Source organism: Vigna unguiculata, chromosome 11, assembly GCF_037176805.1.
Source record: "Vigna unguiculata cultivar grain cowpea cultivar isolate G323 ecotype 2 chromosome 11, ASM3717680v1, whole genome shotgun sequence".
NCBI classification, from domain to species: Eukaryota; Viridiplantae; Streptophyta; class Magnoliopsida; order Fabales; family Fabaceae; genus Vigna; species Vigna unguiculata.
The window spans coordinates 36,040,554-36,068,445 of record NC_140802.1 but is presented as its reverse complement, the minus strand read 5'-3'; the positions used below and the strand labels follow the sequence as shown (position 1 = coordinate 36,068,445).

The window sequence follows — 27,892 nt, the reverse complement described above, 5'->3', positions numbered from 1 at the left end:
CAAATTTAGAAGTAAGCTCACAAAAGGAACCTAATGATAACTTTAGAATATGAGGACTAAAACACAATAAGAAATGCAAGTTAAATCAATAACGTACATTACAAAAATAATTGTTTTTAGTGGGGTTATATTTGGCGTTTCTGGAGGTTTTAACCCCAACTAATGGATCCGGGGTTTGTAATTCCCCTAGAGGAACCAGTGTGGCTAACAGATTACTGGGGGGGGGGTTAGCAACTCCTGGAAAAACACAACTTACTTGGAGTTTTCGAACCTCCGCTACTGCTTGAGGTTTTTGAAACCCCTGCAAGTGCTTGTTTTTTTTGAAAGCCCCGCTATTGCCTGAAGTTTTCTGAAACCATCACTATTGCCTGAGGTTTTTTGAAACTCCCGTTATTGCTTGAGGTTTTTTGAAACCCCTGCAACTGCCTGGGGTTTTTGAAACCCCCACCACTGCCTTCACGTGATCAGTATTATACTGTATTAGATTGTCTAAACATTTCATAATAAGATTTATTAAACTGGACATTGTTATATCATAGTTTGTTTCATTAATTTTGTAATATTTTATGTTTCTAATTATTTTGAAAAGTTGAAACATTCACAAAAAAAAAGTACTTTTAAAGAAAAATTACTAAAACATTATTAGATAACCCTCTAAAAATGGTACCAAACACTTCAATGCCATCAAAACACTTACATTTACAAATTAAACATGTTCTAATGAAGATGGAAGGCTTAACCCTAATGCAAAACAAGAAAGAAAGAAATTGTTTACATTACAACAAAATTATTTATACAAATTAATCCAATTTATTTCCAATGTCTCTAACCTCTCTTCTACAAGTATGAAGAATCCAGATTTATAGGGTAAAGATCTGATGCATTCATGAAAATAGTTCATGCCTTTGCCAACAACAAATTGTCGAGATAACTTAAATAAACAATCTAGTAGAATTTCCAATAATAAACTTGTAATTAATTAGTACACTGTAAACTTAGAAAGCTAAGAAAATGAATTTAGGAGCCTTTTGGAAATCAACCATCGTATAAGAGATAATAAAAGTAAGAAAAGGGCATAACTTTTTTCAAAGAATCGTGTAATTTCTTGAAATGGTTACTTGCCTAGCTACATCAAGAGCAAAACGTAGAATTTTATACGGGGACAAACACCATTTCTTTGTAGATAGCTTGTCAGATCACCTTGAAAAAAGTTTATATAATCAAAGAAAAGTGAGTTAGATATAATCATACGAGAAACTTACTCTCTGAGGATAAAGAGGGATAGAAAGGGTAAACTTATCTTAGCTTGGTACTCAGACACAATCATCATAGGTACATTTTGGGTTACAACTCTAACAAATTAGACCAAATTGGGATGTCACACCCTTTTTAATAATGTGAGCTCATGTTTGAAAGCATTTCTGAGTGAACTATTGATATTGTGAAAAATTAGAGCCAAGATTGAGTAAGAAAGTAAACAAAAAAAATAGTTTGGGCCATCTTCGAGACCAAAAATCAAAGTGAAAAGTAATGACATATGCAGTAAGACAGGATCTGTATAACTGTCCTTGTCAAGTATCTTCAATGTAACCTTTGTGCCATTCCATTTAGCTACTTGACATGTTTCCTGCAAATAGACGGATCAAACAACAATGAAGAACTATACAAACAAGTTTAAGACACATTATAAATGTCAGATTTTTATGGCTCTGTGAAATTGATCACACAACACAAAGCATCATTAGGTACCAACAATTAAAAATGAAAGATCGGGGAAAAAGAATAAAAAATAATACCTCTAAGCTTTTTATCCAAGTCGTGCATAAATTCAAACAAAAAGAACAACATAGCGATAACACCACACCTTTAAAAATGCATTTGCAAACCAAAATCACTGACCTTTTGATTAATAGTAACATGAGTCACAATATTAATAGCAACAACCAGTGATGCTTAAATATAACATGATATTAATCTATAAATAGTCAAAGAAGGGAAAAAAGAATTTGGTTCCAAACCTGGCTAAGAAAAAAAGTATACCTTAATGTTTGGTTTTTCTACTTTAGGAATTTTCCTATACCTGTTATTAATCCTCTAGTTCCTATCCTTACAACCAAAGCATCAATTTTCTCTCCTAAGTCTCTGCAGATCTCAGGGCTCATTGTCTCACAATGAATCTACATACAGAAAATGAAAATGTTTTAGAATATCTTATAATTAGTCTCCAACAATGACAAGCTCTGCCAATACCATTTACAACGCAAGGTTCAAAAGTTAGCACGATAATTCATAAACTAAATTTAATACAAACAGATATAATAAAAACCAGCTCTATATCCCTCTACTGCCTCAACAATTGCAAGGAAATTTACATAAAGTTAATTATATTACATTTCAGTAAAAAAATTACCTGAATTAGCTAACATATAAGCAACATAATAGATATCATATTTAAGGGCATTACCTTGCAAGTAACATGAGCCAAACTCCCAAAAAGACTAGTGACCATTAAGTGTACTGCTTTTAGGTCCTTAAAATTTTGGAATTCTGGGACTACAATGTATTTAAAAAAAAATTGGCGTAGGAATTAAACTATAAAGATATAGAGTATGCATAAAATCTGATTAAATCTTGTTATCATTATATATCTCTCAAAGTAGAAACAGACCCATGGTTTGTGTAAGTAAATTCAAAACATATACGAGGCAACAACAATGTGGAAGACCTATAATTAATTATTACTACTATTATAATAATAATAATAATAATAATAATTTTATTATTATTATTATTATTATAATGTGGAAGACACAACAATGTGAACAAAAAGTTGACACACGACCATCATAAAGAGCTTTTGACCTTAAATAATATTATAAGCACACTTGGCATTGTTTGAATGCTTAATTTAAAGACTTACGATTTAATCCAATTTCATGCTACTTGTAATAAAAATATAATTGATAAAGCAACTTCTCAAAACAAGAAAAAAATCATTAGGTAAATGTATATTGTACCCATAACCCTCTGTTCATAATTTGAATGGCCATAGATTGATTCATGCACGGGAAAGATTGACTTGTAACTCTTCTAAACTAAATTTGGCTTACGAACAAAACTAAATGTAATGGTTTTCACTTTTCTTCTTTCTTGTAGCAAAGTTGATTGGTCCAATTTTTATTGACATTCTTTTTGTCTCATAGCAAAAGAAAATTCAACATATATATATATATATATATATATATATATATATCTATATATATATATATATATATATTTGTGTTAGTATAGAAATCGAACACTGCTAGTAACATGTACTTAAAACATTCAGAAACTATTTTGCTTCCGCTGTTTCACACTAAACATAAATACCTTGATGATAACTCTTTTGACTCCTTGCAAACCTCAGCAACAACATCTATTAGAAAAAACATCATCACCTCAATCATATTTTATCATAAACCAAAAAATAAGAAAAAATATGACATCAAAATTCTTGCATCTAGTTGTAATTAGAAACAATTAATAGCAAGATCATGCCCAATCACCTAATTATGCTATTATGCAAGTACCCAAACCTGATTGGGAACATAATTAGGAACTTATTCCTTAAACCTATTATGTTGCACCATATAAAATGAATCAAGTGCATATAGCTTTGTCCAAAGGTCCAAAATCAAGTAGCAGGTTTAAGATACATTCCAGAGTTGAATGTGAATCAAGTGATAGGTTTAAGATACCTTCCAGAGTGTAAACTGTAAAATGAAATTAATGCATATAGCTCTGCCCAAATTAAAGGATCCAATATTCTCATTTTCATGCTCTAATTCCAAAAACAGAAAAAAAGTGCATTTATATAAGAAAGAAAGAAGACACAGATAAACCATGAAAGCGCACACAATTAAAATTGAAGCAGCCATGAACATGCGAAGGAGCTCCGAACTAGCGAACCAACCACGAACCACCGAAGCAACAACAAACCCGTGACACAAAGACTAGAGGCATCGAACGTGCAAAGTAGCTGGTCTCAAGGGCACCGTAGATCTTGAAGGAAAATGCACTACTTGAGAACAAATCTCTGCAAAAACAAGCACCTCATTGTGAGCTTGAGAGTTGGGCAATATAAGCACATACAACTATTGTATTCAATTGGAATTAAGAATAAAATTTCACTAAAATATGCTTCACAATACAAGTCATAAGACAACTAGAAAAGCAAGCAAGTGCTTCTAATAATGTAGAATGTAGTGTGGGTTGTTCTATTTTTTTGTTTTTCTTTTATATGGTTAAACCTATGTTATTTTCTTTCTTTCCTCATATTTTTCTTGATGTTGCCAGACTATGAGACCATGCATTTCATTTTTTTTACTCACGATAATTGGCATTATTATATTTTTATTTTAGTTTATTTTTATGTTTATAATTATTTTATTTTTGGATTTTATTTGATATTTTAGATTTTATTCAATAAAAGTGCTTGGATTTATTTTTAATTAAACCAAGAAATATTTTGTACTTTGTACCTTTATTAGTAATAATCCATTAAATTTAAATTACATTAGTCCTTGTGGGAGACAATATCTGGACTTGTCCACTATATTACTTGTATGATTTGACCATTATATTTAAATTACACTAACCCTTGTGGGAGACGATATTTGTACTTGTCCACTATATTACTTGTACGATTTGGTACACTTGCCAACACGTAACAAGTTTTTGGCGTTGTTGCTTGGGACTATAGTTTGGTTTTGGGACTATAGTTTGGTTTAGTTTAATTGTGTTTGTTTACTTATTTAGTTTTTTTTATTATTATTTCAAAACGAAAAAAATTATGTCTTTATTGTTCTACATTTTTCAACATGCTCCTTATAGTTTTCTTTACTGTGTATGAAACGAGGGTTCCAACTAATCAATTACTCTATGATTCAAAGATTGAAAAAATAGCTCAAAGAAATAACAGTATCAGGAGAATACTATTCAAGGAAGCACAATAAGTTTCCTTTACAATTGTAGATAGTACAACATATTATCTCTAATCACTCACATATCCAACCATTAGATCACGAAGAAGAGGTGGACATTGCATGAGCAGGTGAAGGACAACGTACTTTGGGAGACTATGCCATATTCATGGGCCCACTCAATTTTAACATTGTTGCCAAGCCTACAATAGTTGCACCAAATATGGAGATGAAGAATACCCTTATACATTTGGTGCAGAGTAATCAATTTCCTGGGTTATCAAATGAAAACCCATATAATCACTTGGCCACATTTTTGGAAATCTACAACACGGTGAAAATAAACCAGGTATCTGACAATGTTATTCGCTTGAGTTTGTTTCCTTTTTCTTGGCAGAACATGCAAAGGTATGGCTGCACTCTTTCCCTGAATATAGCGTGACAAAATTGGATGATTTAGTTTAGAAATTTCTTCAAAAATTCTTCCCTCAGTCTAAGGTTAATCAGGGAAAGAGTGCAGCAATACCTTTGCATGTCCTGCCAAAGAATTGGATGATGCATATGCATGGGTTTGATGATCCAACCCAAATTAACATCTTTCTGTAAGGACTTAGATCACAAACTAAGTTAGAGACAGGTTTATAGTTGCAGTTAAATATATGCATGTTTCAAAAATACAAGCCTTATTACATTACATTACACACATGATCCTTCTCTTCATGATTTTGTGCGTAAACATAAATTTTCTAAAATTTATACAATCTTATATTCCGTGCTAAGATATTTTTATTTATGATTTATATTTTCTTATTGTGTTTTAGTTCAAATATTTCCATATCGATTTATATTTCTTTCATTATGTTTCAATTTGAGTTAATTTATATATGAATTTGGCACTTTTATTATTTTGATTATGTATATTAATGTTAAATTCACCTTAATTTAGTTTGTTTTGCAGTTTTCAGCACCAAAAGAGAGTCAAAGAAGAAAAAAAAACTGGATGAAATTCAAGCAATTCTAGGTAAAGCTATTATTGGTGCGGCTGAGTGGCAAAATTGAGGTTGAACCACAAAGAGCAAACCCAGTGAAACCGGAAACCTCAAGCACTACACCTAAGGCTAAGCCATGAAGACTCTTTCTCCTAGAAGTTATCTTAGGAGCTAAGCACCAAAGCATGTGACTAGGCCATAAAAGCAATTCCACATAGGAAGGAAACCTTTATGTTAAGCCACAAGTGCACTGTTAAGCATTATCCTGGACAATTTATAAAAATAGAGTTATACCCTTGTTTTAGATAAACTTTATAAAGACTTTTTTGGGAGACAATTTAGATACGTTTTAGAGAGATTTTGTAAACATTGTTCTTTGCACATATTGAATATTCTTATAAAGCATAATATGCACATATACGGTACGAGTATCGAATATGACATGTGTCTGATACAACGATTCATCCGATCTTAAAAAATACAGGATACGACACGTTTCTGATACAACAATTTATTTTATTTAAAAAAATGTTATAATAATTTATTTTAAATCATACCATAATTAAAATATTATTAATAATTATTATATAAATTAAATACGCTAAATATATTAAACTCAATATATAATTATTTTGAAATTATATGAGTAACAAAAATTTTAAACTATTGTCGTGTATTATAGATAGTTAATAGCTATTGTGTTTTTTGAATTTTGTTATACATATGGATATTTAGTTTTATAGTTTAATTTTTTTTTTAAATTATTGTAATATTTTATTAGTTGTTAACAAATTATTATTAATATTTTAAAATTTAACTTGTGTCTTATTTGAAATTATTTTTATTTATTATATTCATTAATTGTAAATTTAATTTAAAGAAAAACATAATGGTAATTAATAAATTTAAAAATATTTAATTCTAAAATAATTAATTAAAATATTTATTAAAAAAATTAAAAAAAAAATAATTTCAAATTAAAAATCATAATTGTTAATATTAAAGAAAAAAAGTATTAAAAAAGATAAAATAAAAACTTAAAAAAAAATAAATTTAATTAACAAATATTGTAACATCCTAGCCGAATATTATTAATTTAAATAAAATAAAGCAAAATAATATTAAATATGTCATTATTATTCAAAGTTCTTTTTCAAAACACGGAAAAATTAAAATCTTACTAAAATGTCTCGAAATTCAAAATAAATGTTTACAAAATAGTCAAATATAGTTTATAAAACTTTCCAAGCTAACCCTTCTCCGGCTCTAAGCGTCACCAGCTCAACCCGAAACAATGTCTGCTCCCGTGTAACGAATTACACGATCATCGTCAAACACACACAAAAAAGGTGAGCTCATGTAACAATATAAACATATAATACATAGAAGTTCACCCCAAATTACTTTATTTCAGTCAATGCTTAAGCAAGAAACCTTATTGCCCTAAGGTTTCCAACCTACAATTTCATGACCATGGACCCAGGATATATATGCTTCCACGAACTTGCCCGCTCGTGGTCCCGCCTCTACGCACCTCCCCGCTCATAGTCCAATTCTACGGACCTTCCCGCCGGTAGTCCAACACACGTGATCCAATAGCTACGAACCTCCCTGCTCACAGCAGCCCTCAAGTGTGAGCACGGAACATATGAACCTCCTCGCTCGTATCCTCACACGAGAGCATCATAATATGATCTTCCTCGCTCATATTATCACGTGTTCACCACCAGTCATGAATCTACCCGCTTATGACACAGTCAAGCACCTACTGGTCCAAGTCCACACGCAACACATTAAAACGAAATTAAGAAAAACACACTGCCCTATACAAGATACACACTCAAGCTGGTCTTTAGGGATTCTAATGCTTCCACGAACCTGTCCGCTCGTGGTCCAACTCTAAGAACCTCCCTGCTCGTAGTCTAACTCTATGGACTTCCTCGCCCGTAGTCCAACACGCGTGGTCCATCCAGCTACGAACCTCCCCGCTTTCAACAACTCTCAAGTGTGAGCACGGAACATACAAACCTCCTTGCTCGTATCCTCACACGAGAGTATTATTAATATGAACCTTCCCTCTCATATTAACCATGTGTTCCATCACCAATCACGAACCTACTTGCTCGTGATACGGTCAAGCATATCCCAGACAAGGACCAACACAACAAGCCATGCAAAACATATCACAAATGCACCCTACCATCGCACCATCGCCTGGCGCAGCCTAAGCGCCGCCAGTTGAAATGGAATTGTAGACCATTTGGCAGTTTCATAACACCATTGGATGCCACGACACATAAGGTTTCCTTATTTCTTACTATCGCTTGGCGGTTCACTCTGCACCGCCAGGCGCTACACCTAGTAATGTGACACTACTGGTTTTAGGTACTTTAATTAAGTTCCTAGCATCTAACAATTCAATTTTCAAATATCCAGAAACCAAAATACACATTCATATACTTCATATACTCAAATTTACAACATCACAGCTCATATGCATCATTCAAATATAAGAAACATCTATCATTTTATAAATTCATATAAAACCATCAAAATAAAGTGTTATACCCAACATAATCCTAGACAACCAAACAATATACAAACCAAGAAAAAAAAATAACATTGCCCAAAATATTGCATGGACAATAAAATAGTAATAATTATAATAATAAAAATAACAACAACAACAACAACAATAATAGTAATAATAAAATGAAACAATAAAAATAAAAATAAAAATAACAATAAAATAAAATGAAACAATAATAATAAAATAATAATACTAATAAGATAAAATAATAAAATAATAATAATAATAACTAAATAAGACACTAATAATGAAACAATAATAATGATAATAAAATCATAAATAAAATAAAATAATGATAAAAATAATAATGATAATAAAATAATATAATAATAATCATAGTAAAATAAAATAATAATAATAATAATAAAATAAAACAATAAAATAAAAATAATAATGAAATGAAACAATAATAATAAAACAATAATATTAATAAGATAAAATAATAATAATAATAATAATAATTAAATAAAACAATAATAATGAAAAAATAATAATAAATAAAATTAAATAATGATAATAAAATAATATAATAATAACCGTAATAAAATAATAATAATAATAATAATAATAATAGTAATAATAGTAATAATAAAAAAAATTAAAATAATAATAATAATAGTAAAATAAAATAAGAATAAGAATAATATTAATAACAATAAAATATAAATAATAATATAAATAACAATAATAATAATTATAATACTAATAATAATAATAGTAAAATAATAATAATAATAATAATAAGAATAAGAATAATTATAATGATAATAGTAATAATAATATTATTAAAATAAATTAATAATAATATTATTAAGGAAAATAATAATAATAATAATAGTAATAATAATAATAATAATAATAATAGAAATAATAATAATGATAAGAATAATAATAACAATAATAGTAGTAAAATAAAAGAATAATAATAATAATAATAATAATAATAATAATAATAATAATAAATGTGTCGTATTTAAAAGAAGAATTTTAAATGCCCACCCTAAAAGTTGAATGCAACTAAAGCCAATTAATTAAATACCAACCCAAATTAATAAAATCACAATCCTCATTTATAAACCACTTTCTATGACTATTCCCTTACCCTCTTATATAATATATTAAAAATTACTAATTATACCACATCCTAATTTTTTAAGAAAACCTAACCTATTATTCTAAAACCTTAATTGCAGCATACCAAAAGTTAAGTTACTACTAAAGCAACTGTCGCGAGGCGGTTTCTGCGCATAAACCTAGAAACGTGATTTTCAACATGAAAAGAAAGAGGATAGACACCATCGGCATGCATCATATAAAAACACATAATCAAACAACGTAGCACATAGTGTAGCTCCCCTTACCTGGTTCTCCTTGCTCAAATGAAAAATGCTAGAGTCCTCTTTCACCACAACCGATCAAACTCGTATTCCTTCCCTCACCCTTGTAGAAACGACCCCTCGTGTCCTTGGTTCAGCCTCTTTGTGTGCAGATTACTCTCCTCCAGCCCCACAAGTTTAAAGTCTCAAAAACTCACCTTATCACCCTTCACTCTCTTCTTAACTAGGCCTTAATTAGGAGTGATGATGGGAAAATGAAAATTAATAAAAGTTTAATTGATGAACATTCAAGGGCCATTAATAGGTAGTTTCCTAACCCTTCCATCTACTCAGCTAGAATTTCTGACCCTTCCCATCCATGCCAAAAACAATTTTAGCAAAAAGGAACCTTATTTTGCTTAAGTTAAGGTTCAAACACAACCATCCAATTTCAAAGTAAATGCACAACCAATTAAACCAACTCATGTTTCATGATAACTCCTATAATTCTAGGATTATATTATCACTCATCATGATCAATCATAATATCAAAATAATATGCAATTAAAATAACACAATTTGTCATACACAAGACTCAAACCCAAGTCCTTCCAACATAAGGAAGTACTCTCAACCATTTGAACTAGTATAATTTCACGTTATAATAGCCAACATTAAATGTCATAAAGGCTCCCACTACTTGTATTTATTAAAGAATTATTTAAATTCCTCGAGTCTTACAAATATGTTTTTACTTATTGTTAGTATTGTGTATTTGGTTGTTAATATAAAGGTAGTAATGTTAACAAAAATAAAATAAAAATCTCGTAATAAATAAAAGAAAAATTGAATTGAGATATTAATAAAATATGTGCACTAGTGATACCAAGAATTCTATGAATTGCATTTGAATGCATGATGCGAATTTTGAATGAATAAGGACGAATTCATGTCAAGTACGTATTGGATACGGACATGCAATGTAGATCCACGTATCCATGCATTAATGAGCATGACTATTCAAAGCATTGTTTATGCTCATTATAAGGAGCTAAGCCTCTATTAGGATTAAGTGGGAATTGATTCCAAGTTGTGGTCCAACTGATTCTCCCTTTACTTTTAGATTCTAAGAATAAATCTAAGGCTCTAGCTGATTATATAGTCCAAATATTAATGAAAGTGATTCATTCAACTAGTCCCTAAGGAATCATACTGAAGTTTGATGATCTTAGGCTCTAGGTGCCAAGAATGAACCTAAAGTTTCATTTAAGAGTACTCCCAGGACATGAACAATTACATCTTTATAAATAATAATTGGATTGATATAAGAGAGGTGGTTGTTATCACTTGAACCAAGGTTTAAGATAAGAATAAGAGAAGGGAACACTTAAGAAGATAACACTCTCATAGCTGAAAAAAATTGTATATTACTAAAAAAGTTTCCCCCTTTACATATGTGGGGAAGTCCTCTTATTTAGCATAGGAAAAGTACCTAGAGGTAAGTACAATGCATTCTAGAACCCATGGCTATAAGGAAGATGGCTACCCTAGCCTTAAAGGTTAAGTGTGTGCCTATCTACTTCTAAAAGGTCAAAGATTACCTTTCTTGACTTTTAGGTCAGCCACAAGATGTTGGCCCAAGGTTTAAAGTTCCTCTCCTCCAAAAAAAAGTTTCCATCATGAAAAAGAAGATGCTCATGAGAAAACATGGTGTTAGGACTTTGATCCAAAGCTCCTCCCTTCATAAAAGGTTCCAACATAAGACAAAGAGTATCCAAGAGTAAGCTATGTGTTGGGTCATGAGTCCTAAGACTCTTCTCATCCAAAAAGGGTGTCAATATAAATCCATGAGTGTCCAAGAGTAAACCTAGAAAACAAAAAGGAAATAACATGAGTTTAGAATTTATTGAGTTCTAACCTAAATGGAGGCAAGGCTACCACTCTCAAGTATGTTTAGAGTCTTTGTTTAGTCCTTTGGATGTTCATAATTCCTTAGAATTAGTCCTACAAAATTTCACAATTTTTTTCTATGTTTAAACATGAAAAATCGAATTACATGTTGTAGTTCTTCATGTGTTGAATGCTTCTTTTGCTATTAGATCATTACCAAAATTCAAAAATAATTTTATTAGTTTCTATGTCTAGTTCAAGAGATTTAGAACATTTTTCTTCCACTTTCAAGTTGAATCATTTGCTTGAACATGATATATACACTTGCAAGTTGATTTAAAGTTGAAATTGAGCCTAAGTGTGAGTTGTTTGCAAAATTGAGTTGTTACATGTTGGCAAATGTCCCAAATCGTACAAGTAATACAGTGGACAAGTCCATATATCGTCTCCCACTGGGACTAATGTAATTTAAATTTAATTGGTTGTTTACTAATAAAGGTATAAAGTACAAAACATTTGTTGGTTTAATTAAAAATAAATTCAGAATGGAAATGTGAAGAATAAACAAAGATTGGCACAATGAAAATAAATAGCTTGATTGAGAAAAATATAAAATAAAAGCTTCATTGGGATTGGGTTTCATGCATGAAATCAATATGAAAACACTAACAATATATTTCTAATTCCTGACTCTAGTATTCACACCATTATGTAACAAGTCCTAATATCTTAGCGACAAGTCTAAACTTTAATAAGAACCCTAGAACATGTAAGGAATTTCAATTCCTTTAGGTGCCACTTTTGGTCGAGTCTTGAAGCTTCCTTCTCCTATAAAGGAAGGCCTCCAGCCATTGTAAAACTCACTTTTGAATGCTAATGTTATGTTGTGGAGATCATTCCACAACTTACATTTGAAAGTCACTTGCTAGAGCTTCCCTTAGAGACCTCCTCTAACCGTCTTCCTCTAAGATTGACCTAACCTTCTTAGAGTTCTACCTTCACCAATCAAATTCATCACATTGAATCATCATTTATGCTACATTGCTTCCACTACTCATCCATGGAGCTTCCTCGTTCCAGCAAACTCGCAAATGGAGACTCATCATCTATCCTTATAGCCATGACAATTACACACATCTCACAATAGATAGAAAATATTTGGTCGCTATTATATTAGTGAATGCATTTCATTAAATGAAACGTATTCTTTGAAATTTGAATTATACATGCATCCCATTGATTTGATTATGAAATTAATAAAATATTGGGTATGCAAATTATTATTGCATGTAAACTTTTCCTTCATAACTTCATTTTATTCAACATAGACTTGACAAAAATAAAATTTAATTATAAAAATAAATAGAATTTCCACACCAAAATAAATGGTGAATGTAACGTGGCAAGATTTTGAAAAGTAAGAGCAACCACATTTTAATGATTCCACATGATTTCTATATCTCCATTGCCTTAGCATTCATATTTCACTTTCATAAAAAGAAAAGGGAAGATTCAATGTCTTAAAAACTAAGGTCCAATAAATAAGTAGCTACATGCTTTAACTTGAATGTGTGACTCATTGTGCAATGACAATGTCACAAATATATTTGTCTCAATTATTTGTTGGGTGTTTGAGAAATCTCCATGGCAGCTTTGGATATCACATCAAAGGCTTTCTCAATGCACAACTTGAACTTCTGTTCATCAATGAATCCCTTTAGTGTTGTGAAGGTGATTCTCAACACTTTCGCATAGCTCATAATAGTTATGTCTATATTCTGTCAACACACAAAAACATGTAAGAACCTATAAAGTTAGTGGTTTTGATGCATTTTCTTATGTGAATGAATTTAAGTTCCAAAAACAATTGAGTAGTTCAATAAATACCTCAGGTCCACCAGTCACAGTGAAATATAAACCACTTATAGGATGATTTTCTAGAGCCATTTGTTCCATTGGCCCAAAAATGTTGGATATAACAACACTGGAGTTTCCTAGAGTGTTGTAGATGATTTTAGCCACAGCCTAAGGCACCAACATAAAAAAATTAGAACCATTTTTTCTTTTATCAACAATAAGGATGGAATAGATAAAGAAGTCTTTTAACCTTTTACAAAAAGCAAATATACATGTCATAATATTATAAATTACTATACCTCATAAAATTCTTATTATAACTGTTGAAAAAGTTATTATATACATCTTTTATCACTATCATGGGATGGTGCACTTGTACATGATTTTAGACCAATGGAATAGAATATGGCAGAGAAGTTACATTCTAACAATTTAGGGTGATTCTTCATACAATATGGGGTTGTTTTAGGGTTAGATTTTACAAATTAAGAAATGATTTTTGATGTTAAATAGCTAAAGTAATTAAAGAATATAAACTAGTTTATATTTGTTTAACAAACCCTTTTTTTTTTCGAAATAAAACTGATTTATTTTATTGGCAGTTATTCAACCTAGCCTCAAATTATTTTAATAAGGTTTTATGTCTTTTTTTTTTTAGTTTATGATTATTTTGAAGAACAAAATATATATATATATATATATATATATATATATATATTATTTAAAGAAAAAATTCATTCTCTCTAAAAAAATTAACACCTATTTAAATTTTGGTCTTTTTAATCTAGTCTCTAATAAATTTAATTGGTTTATTGAGTATTATTTTTATTTTTTGAATTGAGTATTGTTGTTTAATTTTTATTTTTATATTAAATGAGTGATATGACTATTATTTTTTTTTCTTATCATTTTTTTATTTGTCTTCACGTGATTAAAAATAAAAGATTTTGTAATTAATATAAAATGATATTGAAATTATTACAAAATGACAAGTAATTTTTATTATTTTCGTTGAAAATATGTTTAATAACAAGATCATCGTACTTTTCGATAACATTCCTGTCGTCACTTGATCAAAGGACGGTTTTCATTATGTCGGTGACTCGAACAATCTCTTATCATCCGACACTTTTTCAGTAGAAATAATAAAAAATTACTTATCATTTTACAATCACAATATTATTACAATGTATTTTCCTTAAAACATACAAACAAACTAAAAAAACATAATCGGACAATAGTCATGTCACCTAATTAATGAAAAAGAACTCAATTAAAAAATATAAATTTTTTGAATACTAAATAAACAAAGAAAAAATAATAAAATCTTAATTGAAAACACACAAATTTATGAAAGATATAAAACTTAATTAAGATTAAAATCAACTTCACACCTTATAATATATCTAAATTTATAATTTAATTTTAGTTAAAAATAATTCATTATATTATTTATAAAAAAAGAATACTTATATATGATAACTTGTGTTATAAATTTGACCATACAAAATTTATTAATAAAATGAATGAAAAAGAAGTGAAAAGAACCCCAAAATATTTTTATAAAATTAAACACCACCTAAATTACATATACATACCTCGTAGCCTCTTAACTTCATCTCCAAATCTAAGAGCAAACCTGTCAGATAAACACTGAAAGAACGTCTCTTTTTCTTTATAAGTTTTCTGGCATTCCAAACAAACTCAAGAGGGTTGTCGTTTTTTGATTGACTAAGCTTTGGAATAGTTATTTGTAAGAAAGAAATTTTATTCCCCCATAAACCTTTCACCTTTGAATTTTGCATCTCCTTCACCGATTGGTACCCTTTAACATTTCTTGTGTTGAGCATTACCACAGCAGTGGATTTTGCTTTTCTAGCCATGCAGTCAATCTCTTGCATGTACAATCGAATCCCATAGAAAATCATCCCAGTCATCACATCATTTATTGTCTACATACATGCAAAAAAAAATCAAGTATTTCAAACCACGTAGTCATATAAGAAACAAGTTTGAACAAGTGAGTATTTCCTTTCCAACTCGACTTATTTCATATCCAAAGTCATCTCAATTGATTAAAAAATAGGATTAAATATATTTTTATTTCTTAAATTTTGATGTAAAATTGGAATTCGTTCGTGTCCAAACTTTGATATAGTTTAGTCTCAAACATTAAAAATAAACAAATGTAGTTATTCTAGCATAATTGCATTAAACTTTTTTACTGTGTCAAACGACGTTTCAGATCGACACTTGAGTTGTTTATTCCGTTTGACACATTTCAACTCAAATGTCAATTTGGAATGTCGTTTAATAAGTAAAAATGGTTTAACGTGGTAAGTTAAAAAGACTATATTCATTCATTTTTAAAGTTTGGGGACAAAAATGTATGAAATTTTGGGACAAAAACAATTCCTAATTTCACGTTTAAATTTAGGGACTACAAATATATTTAATTCTAGAAAATAAAACCTTTAGGTTTCATAAAAACTTATATAAAAGAATACAAAATCTTTTTTTCATATTAATGGATAATCTAACTTACCACTCTGAGCTTGGTTTTGATTGCTTTGACATGATCAAGAGATAGTGATATGCTTGACATGGCATAAGGCATAGACTCAGTTCCTTCATATCCAGATCTTATGGGTGTTTTGTCATCTACAAACATTCTTGTCTTCACCAAGCTAGATCCAAAATCTGACATGGAGTATAAAAAGGAAGAAATAAAAGAAGGCAACTTTTGAATCATGTTTTTCTTTGAACCCTGTGAACTTGATGCTCTTGAAGGAAAAGTTAGTGGAAGAGAAGGGTCATCAATTCTTTGAAGACAAGAAAGAAGAGCAGCCATAAGGGAGTAACCATCTCCAAGAGCATGATGAAGCTTGAAAATTATTGTGCTTGTAGCATTGCTAGTTGGATACTTAATAATATGAATTTCCCACAGTGGTTTGTTTTGAGGTGTTCTTTCAATCAAAATCCTTGTCACATAGTCATCAAAATAGTGATCATATAATTCAGATTCTGGAAATTTGGGAATCTTTACATGCTCTTCTGACTTCACTTCTACCCTTTTCCATCTCCTTTTACCATCTTCGTTTGTTATCTTTAGTGAAGCAATCAATTCAAAAATAAAAACATAATATTACTAATTTGAAATTGGTGCTAATAATTTAGACAAAAAATACTAGGTACTTTTTTTTCATAACTGTTAAAATTTACGAAAATGAACAAGTCTTATCGGATTAATAGGATGTTATGAAGAAGTCATACTAGTTTGACACGACTCCTAACTTAGTTTATATTAAAATATACTAAAGTCGTATCAAGTTAGCACAACTTCTTCACTTAAAATCAATCATACTAAACTGACATGACTTGTCAATTTTCAAAAATATTTTGAAATGTGCCTACTCCAATAATTTAAAAAGAAAATTACACCATTTTTATACTTTTGTCACTAACTTAAGTGAATAATTTTATTATTATTTTTTTTATCATTATATGCGACATTCTTTTTATGTACTAAAAGAAGGAAAGCGAGGATCATATACATCCAATAATGTTTGTATGTTAGCATGTGATACTTTAAAAAAACAAAGTATATATTCCCAAAATAAATGTAAAATGCAATTATAAAAAAAGTAAAGGATGGAAGAGAAAAGAACCATGATAGAGGAGAAACGTGGGTTGATGGGGAGGAAGACATCTTTAATCAAAGGTATGATCTTTGAGTCATCAATTGGAATTGCGATTTCAAGAAAGCCAAAAACATAGGAACATATCACTGAACTGTTGAAATATTGACCTGGGGGACTCACTGCTTCTTCAACTTCTTCATATGATTCATCCATTAGAGAGTGAAATTGTATAAGACTTGAGAAAATGTTGTTTTTGGATGCTAAGCCAAGCCAATACATGATCAATATATAGCATCACCATTGTTGTTTGTATAAGATGTAGAACTGCCAACTGTTGTTTGATGCATTAATGATGGTGCCAAATCCATTGCTTTCACATTGTTGATGAAAAATGTATGGGTTTTGAGTTTGAAATAATGCCATGGCCAATAATTATTGAGCCATTTTAGATCAGAATGGAAAAGTCTGTTCGTTGATATGGATATATCCAATTATGACGAACGATGTATAGTTTCAAAAAATAAATTTAAAATACAAAATTGTTACACTATAATTTAATGAAACAAAAGAAAAAGAGTATCATTTTCATCGAATTTTGTTTCCACTAAAGTTTAGCATCACCATACTTGAAACATAATTGGTTAATTTGTCGAGATTGTATTTTAAAAAGGTAATAAAGTGACGTGATTTTTTTTTTAGTGTGGCTAAAGAAAATTAATCTATGAAAAATCTTAAAATGCTTATATCATTAAAATTAGCTTAACTCAAATTTCATATAATACATAGTAATATTGGGTTTTGAAAAAAGAGTATAAAAAGCTAACCAAAATCTTAATTGAAACGTATCCAAAAAGTTCAAAGAAAACTTAATCGCATATCTCAACTTGTTTGCAAACTCCACCCACCACTCAATGTCTCTTAAAATACACAAAAACCACAATACATACTTCCTATCTCAAAATTTCTCAAAACTAATAATAAAGTGATTAAACACAACCAAAAGTACACATAATAATGAAGAGGCTTTTTTGCTAATATAAGTGGAGGAAAACAAATTATTATCAATTAGAAGATGAAAAAGTTCGATAATGTTACAATAAAAAAAAATTGTTATTAATTTTACCATAAATTAGAAAATAGAAAAAAAAAACTGTGGAATTAGTTGATGGAAGATATTCCTGAGGATGCACAGGAATAATTAGAAGATAGTTATAATTTACTTTATAATTATTTTTAATATCTTTTCGTTAAATAATATGATTTATGTTTAAATTAATTATGTTGTTTTTAACATTTTAATATTAAATACAGCAGTATTAAGTTTTTTTTGTAAAGAAGATGGCGTTAAAATACTTTCTTCCATATTTTTTATTTTTTATGAAATAAAATACTTTACGTGTCATGATTTTGTACCACAAGTTCATGCTATAGATGTAGGGTTGTCTGCAGGTGAATCAAGACAAAATAAAAGTAGTTGCCAGCATGTGTACAAAAGAATTCGAGTACAGAAATTAGATTGGGTGTATTAAAGAGAAAAACCATTTAATTTATTAGATTTTCTTATTTTTATTTACTTGTTTTCGTTCACGTTCTATGCCATACAATCTAAAGCGATATTGATTTCATCGATTCATACATAGCTTTAATATTCTTTTGTTACAGAAAACATGATAGAAACCTTTTAAAATACTAAATATTATTTTATTTAGGGTTAAATATTTCTCTCTCTCAACTTTTAGAGAAAATTAAAATTAATTTTTTTTAGAAACTTTAGTCAAATTTAGTCCTCAACTTTTAGAAAAAATTAAAATTAATTTTTTTCAGAAACTTTAGTCAAATTTAGTCCTCAACTTTAAAATTACGTGAATTTAGTTCTTTTAACCAAATTTTGTTAAGTTTATTTGACGTTTCAAACGCATTTCTCAAATAATATTGAACAAGAAATATATGAAAGTTATAAACAACTCGAATGTTATCATGAAACGTGTTTGAAACATCAAATAAACTTTAAAAAATTATGTTAAAAGGACCAAATTCACGTAGCTCTAGAGTTGAGGGACAAAATTGGGTCAAAGTTTCAAAGAGACTAATTTCAATTTTCACTAAAATTAAGAAACCAAAAGCATATTTAACTTAGGGATGTCAATTGGGAATGTAGGGTATAAGTAAGGATGTCAACAAGGTGGGTAGGGTACGGGTAGTAGCTCCCCCGTACCCTACTCGCTAGATAAATATATGTCCCGTACCCGTATCCATATCCGTCGGGTATCCGTTATACGGGTACCCGCTTAATTTTTTAATATCCATAGATATCCACGGGTACCCGCGAGTATTTACAAAAAATAAAAATAAATATTTAATAACATATTTTAATCGTAAATTCAAATAAAATGCAATACATAACATTTATAAATTTTAAACAAAGTCCAAATAACCCATTTAAATAGTATTGAATGACAATTTACAAAGAAATGAATTTTTTTTAAAACTATTTGATAAACAAATAACTCATTGAAAATCAATATGTTAATATTTTAATCATGTTTTTTCTTATTTTTTTAAATTTAAATTAGAGTATAGCGGGTACGGATATCCACGGGTACAAATATTATGATACCCGTACCCGCCCCGTTAACATGTGGGTATTAAAAATATCTGTACCCATTACCCGCTGGTATCCATTTCCTACCTGTTTTGGGTTTTATCTATGGATACCCATGGGTATGGATTTTTTTTCACATCCTTAATTATAGGTAGTAGCTCACTCGTACCCTATCCACTCGATAAATATATGTCTCGTACTTGTCTCCGTATTTGTGCGAGTATCCATTATGCGGGTACCCACATATTTTTTTTATTATTCACAGATATTCATGGGGTATTTAAAAAAAAAAAATATTTAACAACATATTTTAACAATAAATTTAAATAAAATACAATACACATTCATAAATTTCAAACAAAGTTCAAATAATCCATTTAAATAGTGTTGTATGGCATTTTACAAAGAAACGAAGATTTTTTTTCAAATAAATTAATAAAAAATAACTCATTCAAAATCAATGTTTAATATTTTAATCATGGTTTTTTTTTAATTTAAATTATAATATAGCAGGTACGGGTATCCACAGGTATGGATACTGTGATACCTGTACTGTCCCGTTAACATGCTGGTATAAAAAATACTTGTACCCGTTACTCGCAGATATCCAATTACAATATTCATTTCCTACCCATGCAAGTTTTATCCGCGGATACTGCAGATACAAATATTTTTGAGATCCCTAATTTAATATTTTTATTTATAAGCTATTATATAACAAATAATGACATAACTCTTGAAATTTATATTACTAAAACTATATAATTCCTGAAATCTATATTACTCGTAGATATCCATTTTCAATATTCATTTTTTACCGATGAAGGTTTTATCCATGGATACCACAGGTATGACTTTTTTTGACATCCTTAATTTAATGTTTTTATTTATAAGCTATTATATAACATAATGATATAACTCTTGAAATCTATATTACTAAAGCTAAATTAAAAGACCATAATGATTATATTTTTAATCAAAAAATTATTTGGGTATCACTTATTCATATATATATATATATATATATATATATAAATAAGATATGTTATAAATTTATAAATGAAAATATATTTATTGACATAATCTTATAAAAGACTAACTTTTAATTTTTTTTTTTACTTTTGACATATTATCTATTTTTATTGGATTAATTCAGTTTATCAAAGTTTAACGTTTGGACAAGATAATTTAAGAAAATAATTTATTTATTTATAAAAAATTAAGACGAGTGATATCATATTAAAAGTCTAGTTAAGATAGAGTTGAATTTATCCAACTAAGAATTCAATTACAAACAATTTAGTATTTTAATTTTTTTTAAATTGTTAAAATTCTTTATTTAAACCCAAGTTCAATGTTTTTATTAGGATGAAAAAAACAGTTTTGAAATTAAATGTCAAAGTCAAATGAGACTTAATGAATCCAAATGCATGTTGAATAAGTATATATATATATATATATATATATATATATATATATATATATATATATATATATATATATATGAACATATATGAACATGACCATATTCTTGACTAATTTGGCTGGCTTTTAATTTTTTTTTAATCTTTTGAGTTGATTAATTATTTGAATTAAATGGTGAAGCTTATATTTGGAATTCCTTTAATAGTGTGGGGATGCATATTATTTGTTCATTCAATTCCATCGGAAAAAATGACGAATAATGATGAGTATCATAAACATGGTCATCAATATAACCCATGACATATCAATATGGACGAATTAATTAATTTAATTATCTCTTGGTATTGGGTAATCGGTAATGACCAAACGGCCCTATAATGACTACTAGCTAACCCAAAATTATTGAACAAATCTCTATTCTAAATAATTAGCACGACAACAATACTTACGGGTAATTATGAATTGGATTTTGAATCTAAATCCATTCTTTTCTTTAAAATTGGTTGAAACTTTTTTAAATTTATATCCAAATATTTAGATCAAAATTTAAATCTAAATCAAAATATTTGGATCAAGTTCAAAATCTAAAATTTATTTTTTATAAAAGAAATTTAAAAAATTTGAATACGGTCAAATTTGGGTTAGGGTCGTCTCGGCCAAATTTCGACAGGGTCCAACTTGACTGAATTCAGTCATATTTTGGTCGAGGCCAACTCGACTGAATATAACTAAATTTTGGTTGTAGCCGACTCGGCCAAATTTCGTCACATATGACCAAATTTTGATTGAGACTGACTCGGCCAAATTTCGTCCGCGACCAACTCGACTAAATTCAGTCGAGGCCGACTTGGCCGAATTTCAGTCGAAGTCGACTCAGTCGAATTTCAATTGAGGCTGTCTCAACCGAAAACGGCCAAATTTCATTTGGGTTGACTCGGTCGTATATGGCCAAATTTTGTTTAAGGCCGACTTTGTCAAATTTGACCAAATTTGGGTCGCGATCGAATACATCCAAATTTGGGTCGAGGCCAAATATAGCAGATTCAATAATATCACACCATAATATTTCATAAAAATTTTTTATTTATACAACACTATAAATGTTCTTCTACTAGACAAGTCTATTAGATACACTTCTATTACATAAATAAACAAGACAAACATCACTTAAGTTTATCATAAATTTTCACCAAATTGCCACTAAAGAGTAGACTCACACGCATCGTTAGATGATCTTATACAATGAGTTGATCATATTTTATTGAAACAACTTTCAACAAATTTCCACTTTAACTTTGAAAAAACTTTCAAAAGAAACTTATCTTGTTTCAAAACAAATATTTTAAGTGAAACTTATTTCATTTGTCACTAAGTTCATCACAAGTTTAATCATTAATCAACTGAACTAAATCTAAACAAAGAAGAACACGTTGCTTGACAAATCTTTTGTAATCATGTTAGAGTAATTATGATTTGTTCACACTTTTATCATCTTCACAAATCTTCTAATAATCACCTATTTTACAAAGTGTATCTTGATAACAATGTGTTTCATTTTTTCACAATAAACTAATCTTACCGCCCAACTCTTTGGTTAGACCCTACAACAAGACTTCCTTCATCGCTTCTATCATGGTAATGTAATTGCCTTCAATTATCAAAAAAATTATTACCTTTTGTAGATGGGCTTTTCAACTAGTCTTATGTCTAGCACCACCATAAACTAGAGCCCTTTTAAGTGACCTCTTCAAGTATCTGGGGACCCACTTAAGAGCTTGTTAATGAGCTCAACCATGAGTTGACATGAACTTCCTTACGATAATCACAACATGCACTATGTCAAGGAGAGTATAAAACAATACATACATCACAAAGCCAACAATATTTGCGTATGAAATATCATTCATATATGTTTCTCCTCCACTCTTTTATGAAATTATTGATTACTCAACTTATAATGTTGACCCAAAGGTGTGAAACAAATTTCAACTTGGTCATGTCAAACTTATCAATGAATTTTTCAAGTTACATATTCCAAAACACACATAAATATTTCAACTCACATTGTCTAATGATCTTAATGACTAATATATTCTTAAAAACTTTGATGTTCCGATCTAACCCAAGTCCGTTTGGCAACCACATTAAGAACAATCATCACGTTCCTGAGGTATTGTCCGCTTTGGAGTGTGGAACTCCGTCATGGTTTTGTCCTTAAAAGGCACCTCAGAGGGTGGAGGGAGGAAGGAGTATTTAAACTACGTTTGACCTCAACTCCGAATGGGACTTATTGGGTGTACCGGAACAAGCCCCCAGTCGAGGGCAATGGGAGTTATCGGTCCTCACAGTCGGCGCTAATGTTCTGATCCGATCCAAGTTTATCTGGCAACCATCGTTAGAAATAACCAACACGTTCTTGAGGTATTGTCCGCTTTGGAGCGTGGAGCTCCATCATAGTTTTGTCCTTAAAAAGTGTCTCGAAGGGTGAAGGGAGGAAGGAGTATTTAAATTGCATTTGACCTCAACTCCTAAGTGAGGTGAGACTTATTGGGTGTACCGGAACATTCGAGATCCTTTATATTGGGTTCTTCATTCAATTTAGCCTTAAACTTCTCAAGCTTAGGCTTATTATTGATGGCCATCAAAATATTATCAACATACAAAAATAATACTAATAAGCAATCTTTTTGCAGTAAACTTGAAGTAAACACATGTTGTGTATTCAGTCCACTTAATTATAATGCTCAAACTATACAAGGATTTGTTGAGCTTACTAATAAAATTATTCTTGCCTTTTTATCTCAAATCCTTGTATTTGCTTTATGTAGATGGTCTCTTATAAATCTCCATATATGGAAAAGTAATCTTAAAGTCAATTTATTCCAACTCAAGGTTAAGCATAGAACCATGACTAAAAACACTTGAATGGATATGTGTTTCACCACTAGAAAGAATACAAAATTATAGTCAATTCCTTCCTTCTAAGTAAAAATTTTAACAAACAATTTTGCATTTAATATTGTGTTATAGTTTTTATAATTCCATCCTTTAGTTTAAAAAACCATTTAGAACTTATCACTCTAGAATTTATATGTTTACGAACTCCATCATGATATCTAAATATTGAGTCTTTTAACTTTGAAAAGCAAAAGATACACTCGAGGGTTCATAGTTTACTACCTTACTAGAACCTACTAAGGATAATACTATAAGCTCTACATGTCGATATATTTCTCGAGCTCTAATCATTCTTATTGTTCTACTATTGTGAATATTAACCATCACCAACTCAGGTATCTTTGTCATTTGGCCCTTTTTTTCTACAAGATCATCTAATTCATCATTTTATAAAAAATCATATGTTTTGTCAATCTTCACCTCAATGTTTCTCTTCTCATAATCACGACTACCTTCAAACTCATATTCTAGAACTTTTGACTTGTAAAAGTCATTTCAATTTCGTTGAATACGATATGTTGGCTAATGATATACTTATCGACCCTAATTCAAGATGTCTTAATTTATGTGTCTTCATTCCTCCTCTTTATTCCATAAACATGCGTTTGACAACACATGATCCTTTCTTTCCTTTCCTTTTATAAGCATATGAAACACAACCAAAGATTTTTCAAATTTTCAAGGTTGAGGAAAAATATTGAACAATTTTCCTCATAAGTCTTCATATAAACTGTTGTTAAAGGACATTTATTAATAAGATAGTTAACAATCGTAATAGCTTTAGCCTAAAGCATTTTAGGAATTCTAGCACTCAACAAAATACATATTATTCTTTCCATAATGATTCTATTGAATTTTTCTAATAAGCCATTCTACATAAGAGTCTCAACTATTGTTCGTGATCTTTGTTAGCACTCCATTTTGTGTTATTTTTCCTTTCTAAAACTTTTTTTTTTCGTTTACATAAATATTTGTTTGGTTTGAATTAATTAGTTATCGTTGATAGTTTAGAAAAATAGTCTTTTCATAAAAATGTGGTTAAAAGGTTGGCTTTAATAGTATTTTGTTTTATTTAGTTTCCTTTTAATGAATCCTCTTTGCTAGGAAACCCTTTTCTTTTTGCTAATTTGCATTCTTGACCCCCTGACTCCAATCTTACTTATTTGCATATCAACCTTTCACCCAAACGCACAGTTTCACTTAATATGAACAATTGAAAACCTGTTGATTTAGAAATCACATGAATCTCTCTTCGAGAGACATGAGCATTGCAGATTTTGTGCGAAGAGAGAAAGTTGATGTTGATGCGATCAAGGTTGCGATGATCATATGAAGGCTGATGTGTGATGAGAATGAGGAGCGAGAGCGAGAGCGGGGTTGCACGATCAAGGCTGATCAAGGACATGACGAAGAGGGTTCGAGAATCGCGTTTCTTGTTGGAGAAGAAAAGGATTCGGGTTAGGTAATTTTCGTGTGGGTTTTCTGAATTTATGAGAGGGGTTTAAAAGGGGTGAATTAGGTTTTGTAAAGGGGAGCCCTGGTTGTGCACGAGAGAGAAATGTTTTGGGCTAGAGTTCTCATGTTTTGATATTCATGTTCTTGTGTTCCTGTTGTTAGTTTTGAAATGGTGAGTTTAGCCAAGAAGGGGGGGGGGTTGAATTGGCTTTATAAAACTTTTTCGAAAGCTTAAACCTCTTTTCAATTGAATCTAATGGACTGGAAAGTTTGAATGTAAATGCAGCAGACCAGTACACTTTCAATCGATTAAAATATAAAACAGCAGACTAAATTGTTCTTGATGCTATGAAACGTCAATTACAAATGAAATTTAGTCGCTAAAATACTGGAGAATTATGCAGAATGCAGAATTTGCGAATTCAACTTAAACAACAATCTTTTACATACAAGACATGTTCCAATCAGTATTTATAACAAGTATAAAGCCTCAGATTACACAAGAACGCATTAAATCACACCAAAGATCAAATTGATTGGTTTTCTTGAGTTTTTAAAGAGTTTCAAAGAGAAAGAGATGAGGGAAAGAAGATTGCACAGCTGTTTTTATATTGGTTCACTCAATCACAGAGCTACATCCAGTTTACCAGGACAACCTGAGCCTGGTTTCCACTATATTCAAAAGTTTTACAAATCACAAACCAAGATTACACTTTTGAACACCAAAACACACAAGACTTTTGACTCACACAAATATCTAGAATCATAACCTACAAGAATCACACTTGCAGACCTGAATCACATCAGGCAAACCATCTAGAGGCACAAGAACATCCAAACCTGATGGTGGTTGTCCCTAGCACACCATGCATGTGTTCTTCAAGCTACTCACAAGCCAAAATGCCTCCAAAATCAACCAACATCAATCAATATCTTCAAACCACAAGTTCCAGCTGTGTATTGCAGAGAGAGAACGCTTCCCAAAGATGAATGACACAATTTCGTTCAGAAAAACTCATATTCACACCTCTGCTCGCGAAAACACAGCTTATATAGTTTTGGTTTAAGTGAAAACAGTTGATTGAATTTTCCGTACAGTCAACTGATTTCACCTGACATAAGTGAAATAAGTCAATTGAAAAATAATTCAACTGACTGAATGCATTCATACCAGAAACTATATACAACAAGTCTTTTAACCTGTTAAAACCTATTTTAACATATTAAAAGAGACACACTAAGGCACACAAGACATCTAACCTATGTCATATAGCCTATCAACAATGTATAACACTAACACATTACATTTAACATGTTATATAGAGATTTAACACAGTAAAATTAAATCTTCAAGAGGGTTTTCATCAATCTTCATAAAACACTTAAGATCTTCATGCACATGGCTTTATCAATTCTTTGCTTCAAGCTTGCTTGTGCCAACAATCTCCCCCTAAATTGATGAAGCCAACATCCTCAAGTTGAATTGATGAGCTAAGATCCATAGAGAAACCTGAAAAAACTTTTGCATACAAGATACAAATATTCCAAATATACAACCAAGCAAAAGCACACAAGCATACATACATATCACATATGCATATGCTCTCCCTATCATTAATAACATGATTTAACTTCAGATTTTAGATTAAGTTTGTAGTATTATATGGTTCCAGCAAATATATTTCAGATTTTCCAATTATAACACAACTCATTTTAACTCATTTTTCTCCCCCTTTGGATTCATCAAATGAAAGTAAATGCATAGATCAATTTGGAAAGATGAAAATTTTCATTAAAGCAGTGACATAGGAGTGTACCAGGGCACCTGGCACGAATACAAACACACCAGTACTGAAACAGAAATGCAGATACATCATGAACCTAAAAACTGATATAATCAGTCGACTAAAATGCGAAAATAGCCAACTAAAATATTGGGACAAACAACAGATACACAAAATGCAACATGAAAATGTAATGCATGACCTATGAGCCATCCCCTTCACTCATTTCTAGGGTTGTCTCTGTTGTAGACATTAGAGAGGAGGTCATGAACATTATGGAGTTGGTCATCCAAGTCTTGAAACCTTGTTGTGCAATACATGTGATGTGTATGTTGAGCCATGTTGAGGTCTTGAAGTTGGTTGAGAACCATTCTCTCAAATTGGGAGTATGTATGTCCAGTATTATCAGGTGGATTGTACA

At 30.1% G+C, this 27,892-nt stretch overlaps 1 protein-coding gene across 1 annotated transcript; it reads right to left on the bottom strand.

The window, feature by feature from the left end:
• Positions 1–13,094: 13,094 nt before the first annotated feature.
• LOC114170616 (wax ester synthase/diacylglycerol acyltransferase 4-like) lies at positions 13,095–17,531 on the bottom strand. Its single transcript, XM_085668736.1, has 5 exons — positions 17,275–17,531; positions 16,152–16,712; positions 15,205–15,558; positions 13,637–13,774; positions 13,095–13,527 (listed from the first exon to the last, which is right to left on the bottom strand). Exons 1-5 carry the CDS (start codon positions 17,524–17,526, stop codon positions 13,366–13,368), a joined length of 1,467 nt encoding a protein of 488 aa, XP_085524862.1. The 5' UTR covers positions 17,527–17,531; the 3' UTR covers positions 13,095–13,365.
• Positions 17,532–27,892: the final 10,361 nt, after the last annotated feature.

Bases quoted from the DNA above. Each gene is read 5' to 3' on its own strand.
- LOC114170616 (XM_085668736.1), bottom strand. From the start codon at position 17,526: ATGTATTGGCTTGGCTTAGCATCCAAAAACAACATTTTCTCAAGTCTT. The intron at 13,775-15,204 runs GTATGTATATGT...TTGGTGCCTTAG, and splicing joins TGAAGTTAAGAGGCTACGAG to GCTGTGGCTAAAATCATCTA. The intron at 13,528-13,636 runs GTATTTATTGAA...GTGTGTTGACAG, and splicing joins CTGTGACTGGTGGACCTGAG to AATATAGACATAACTATTAT.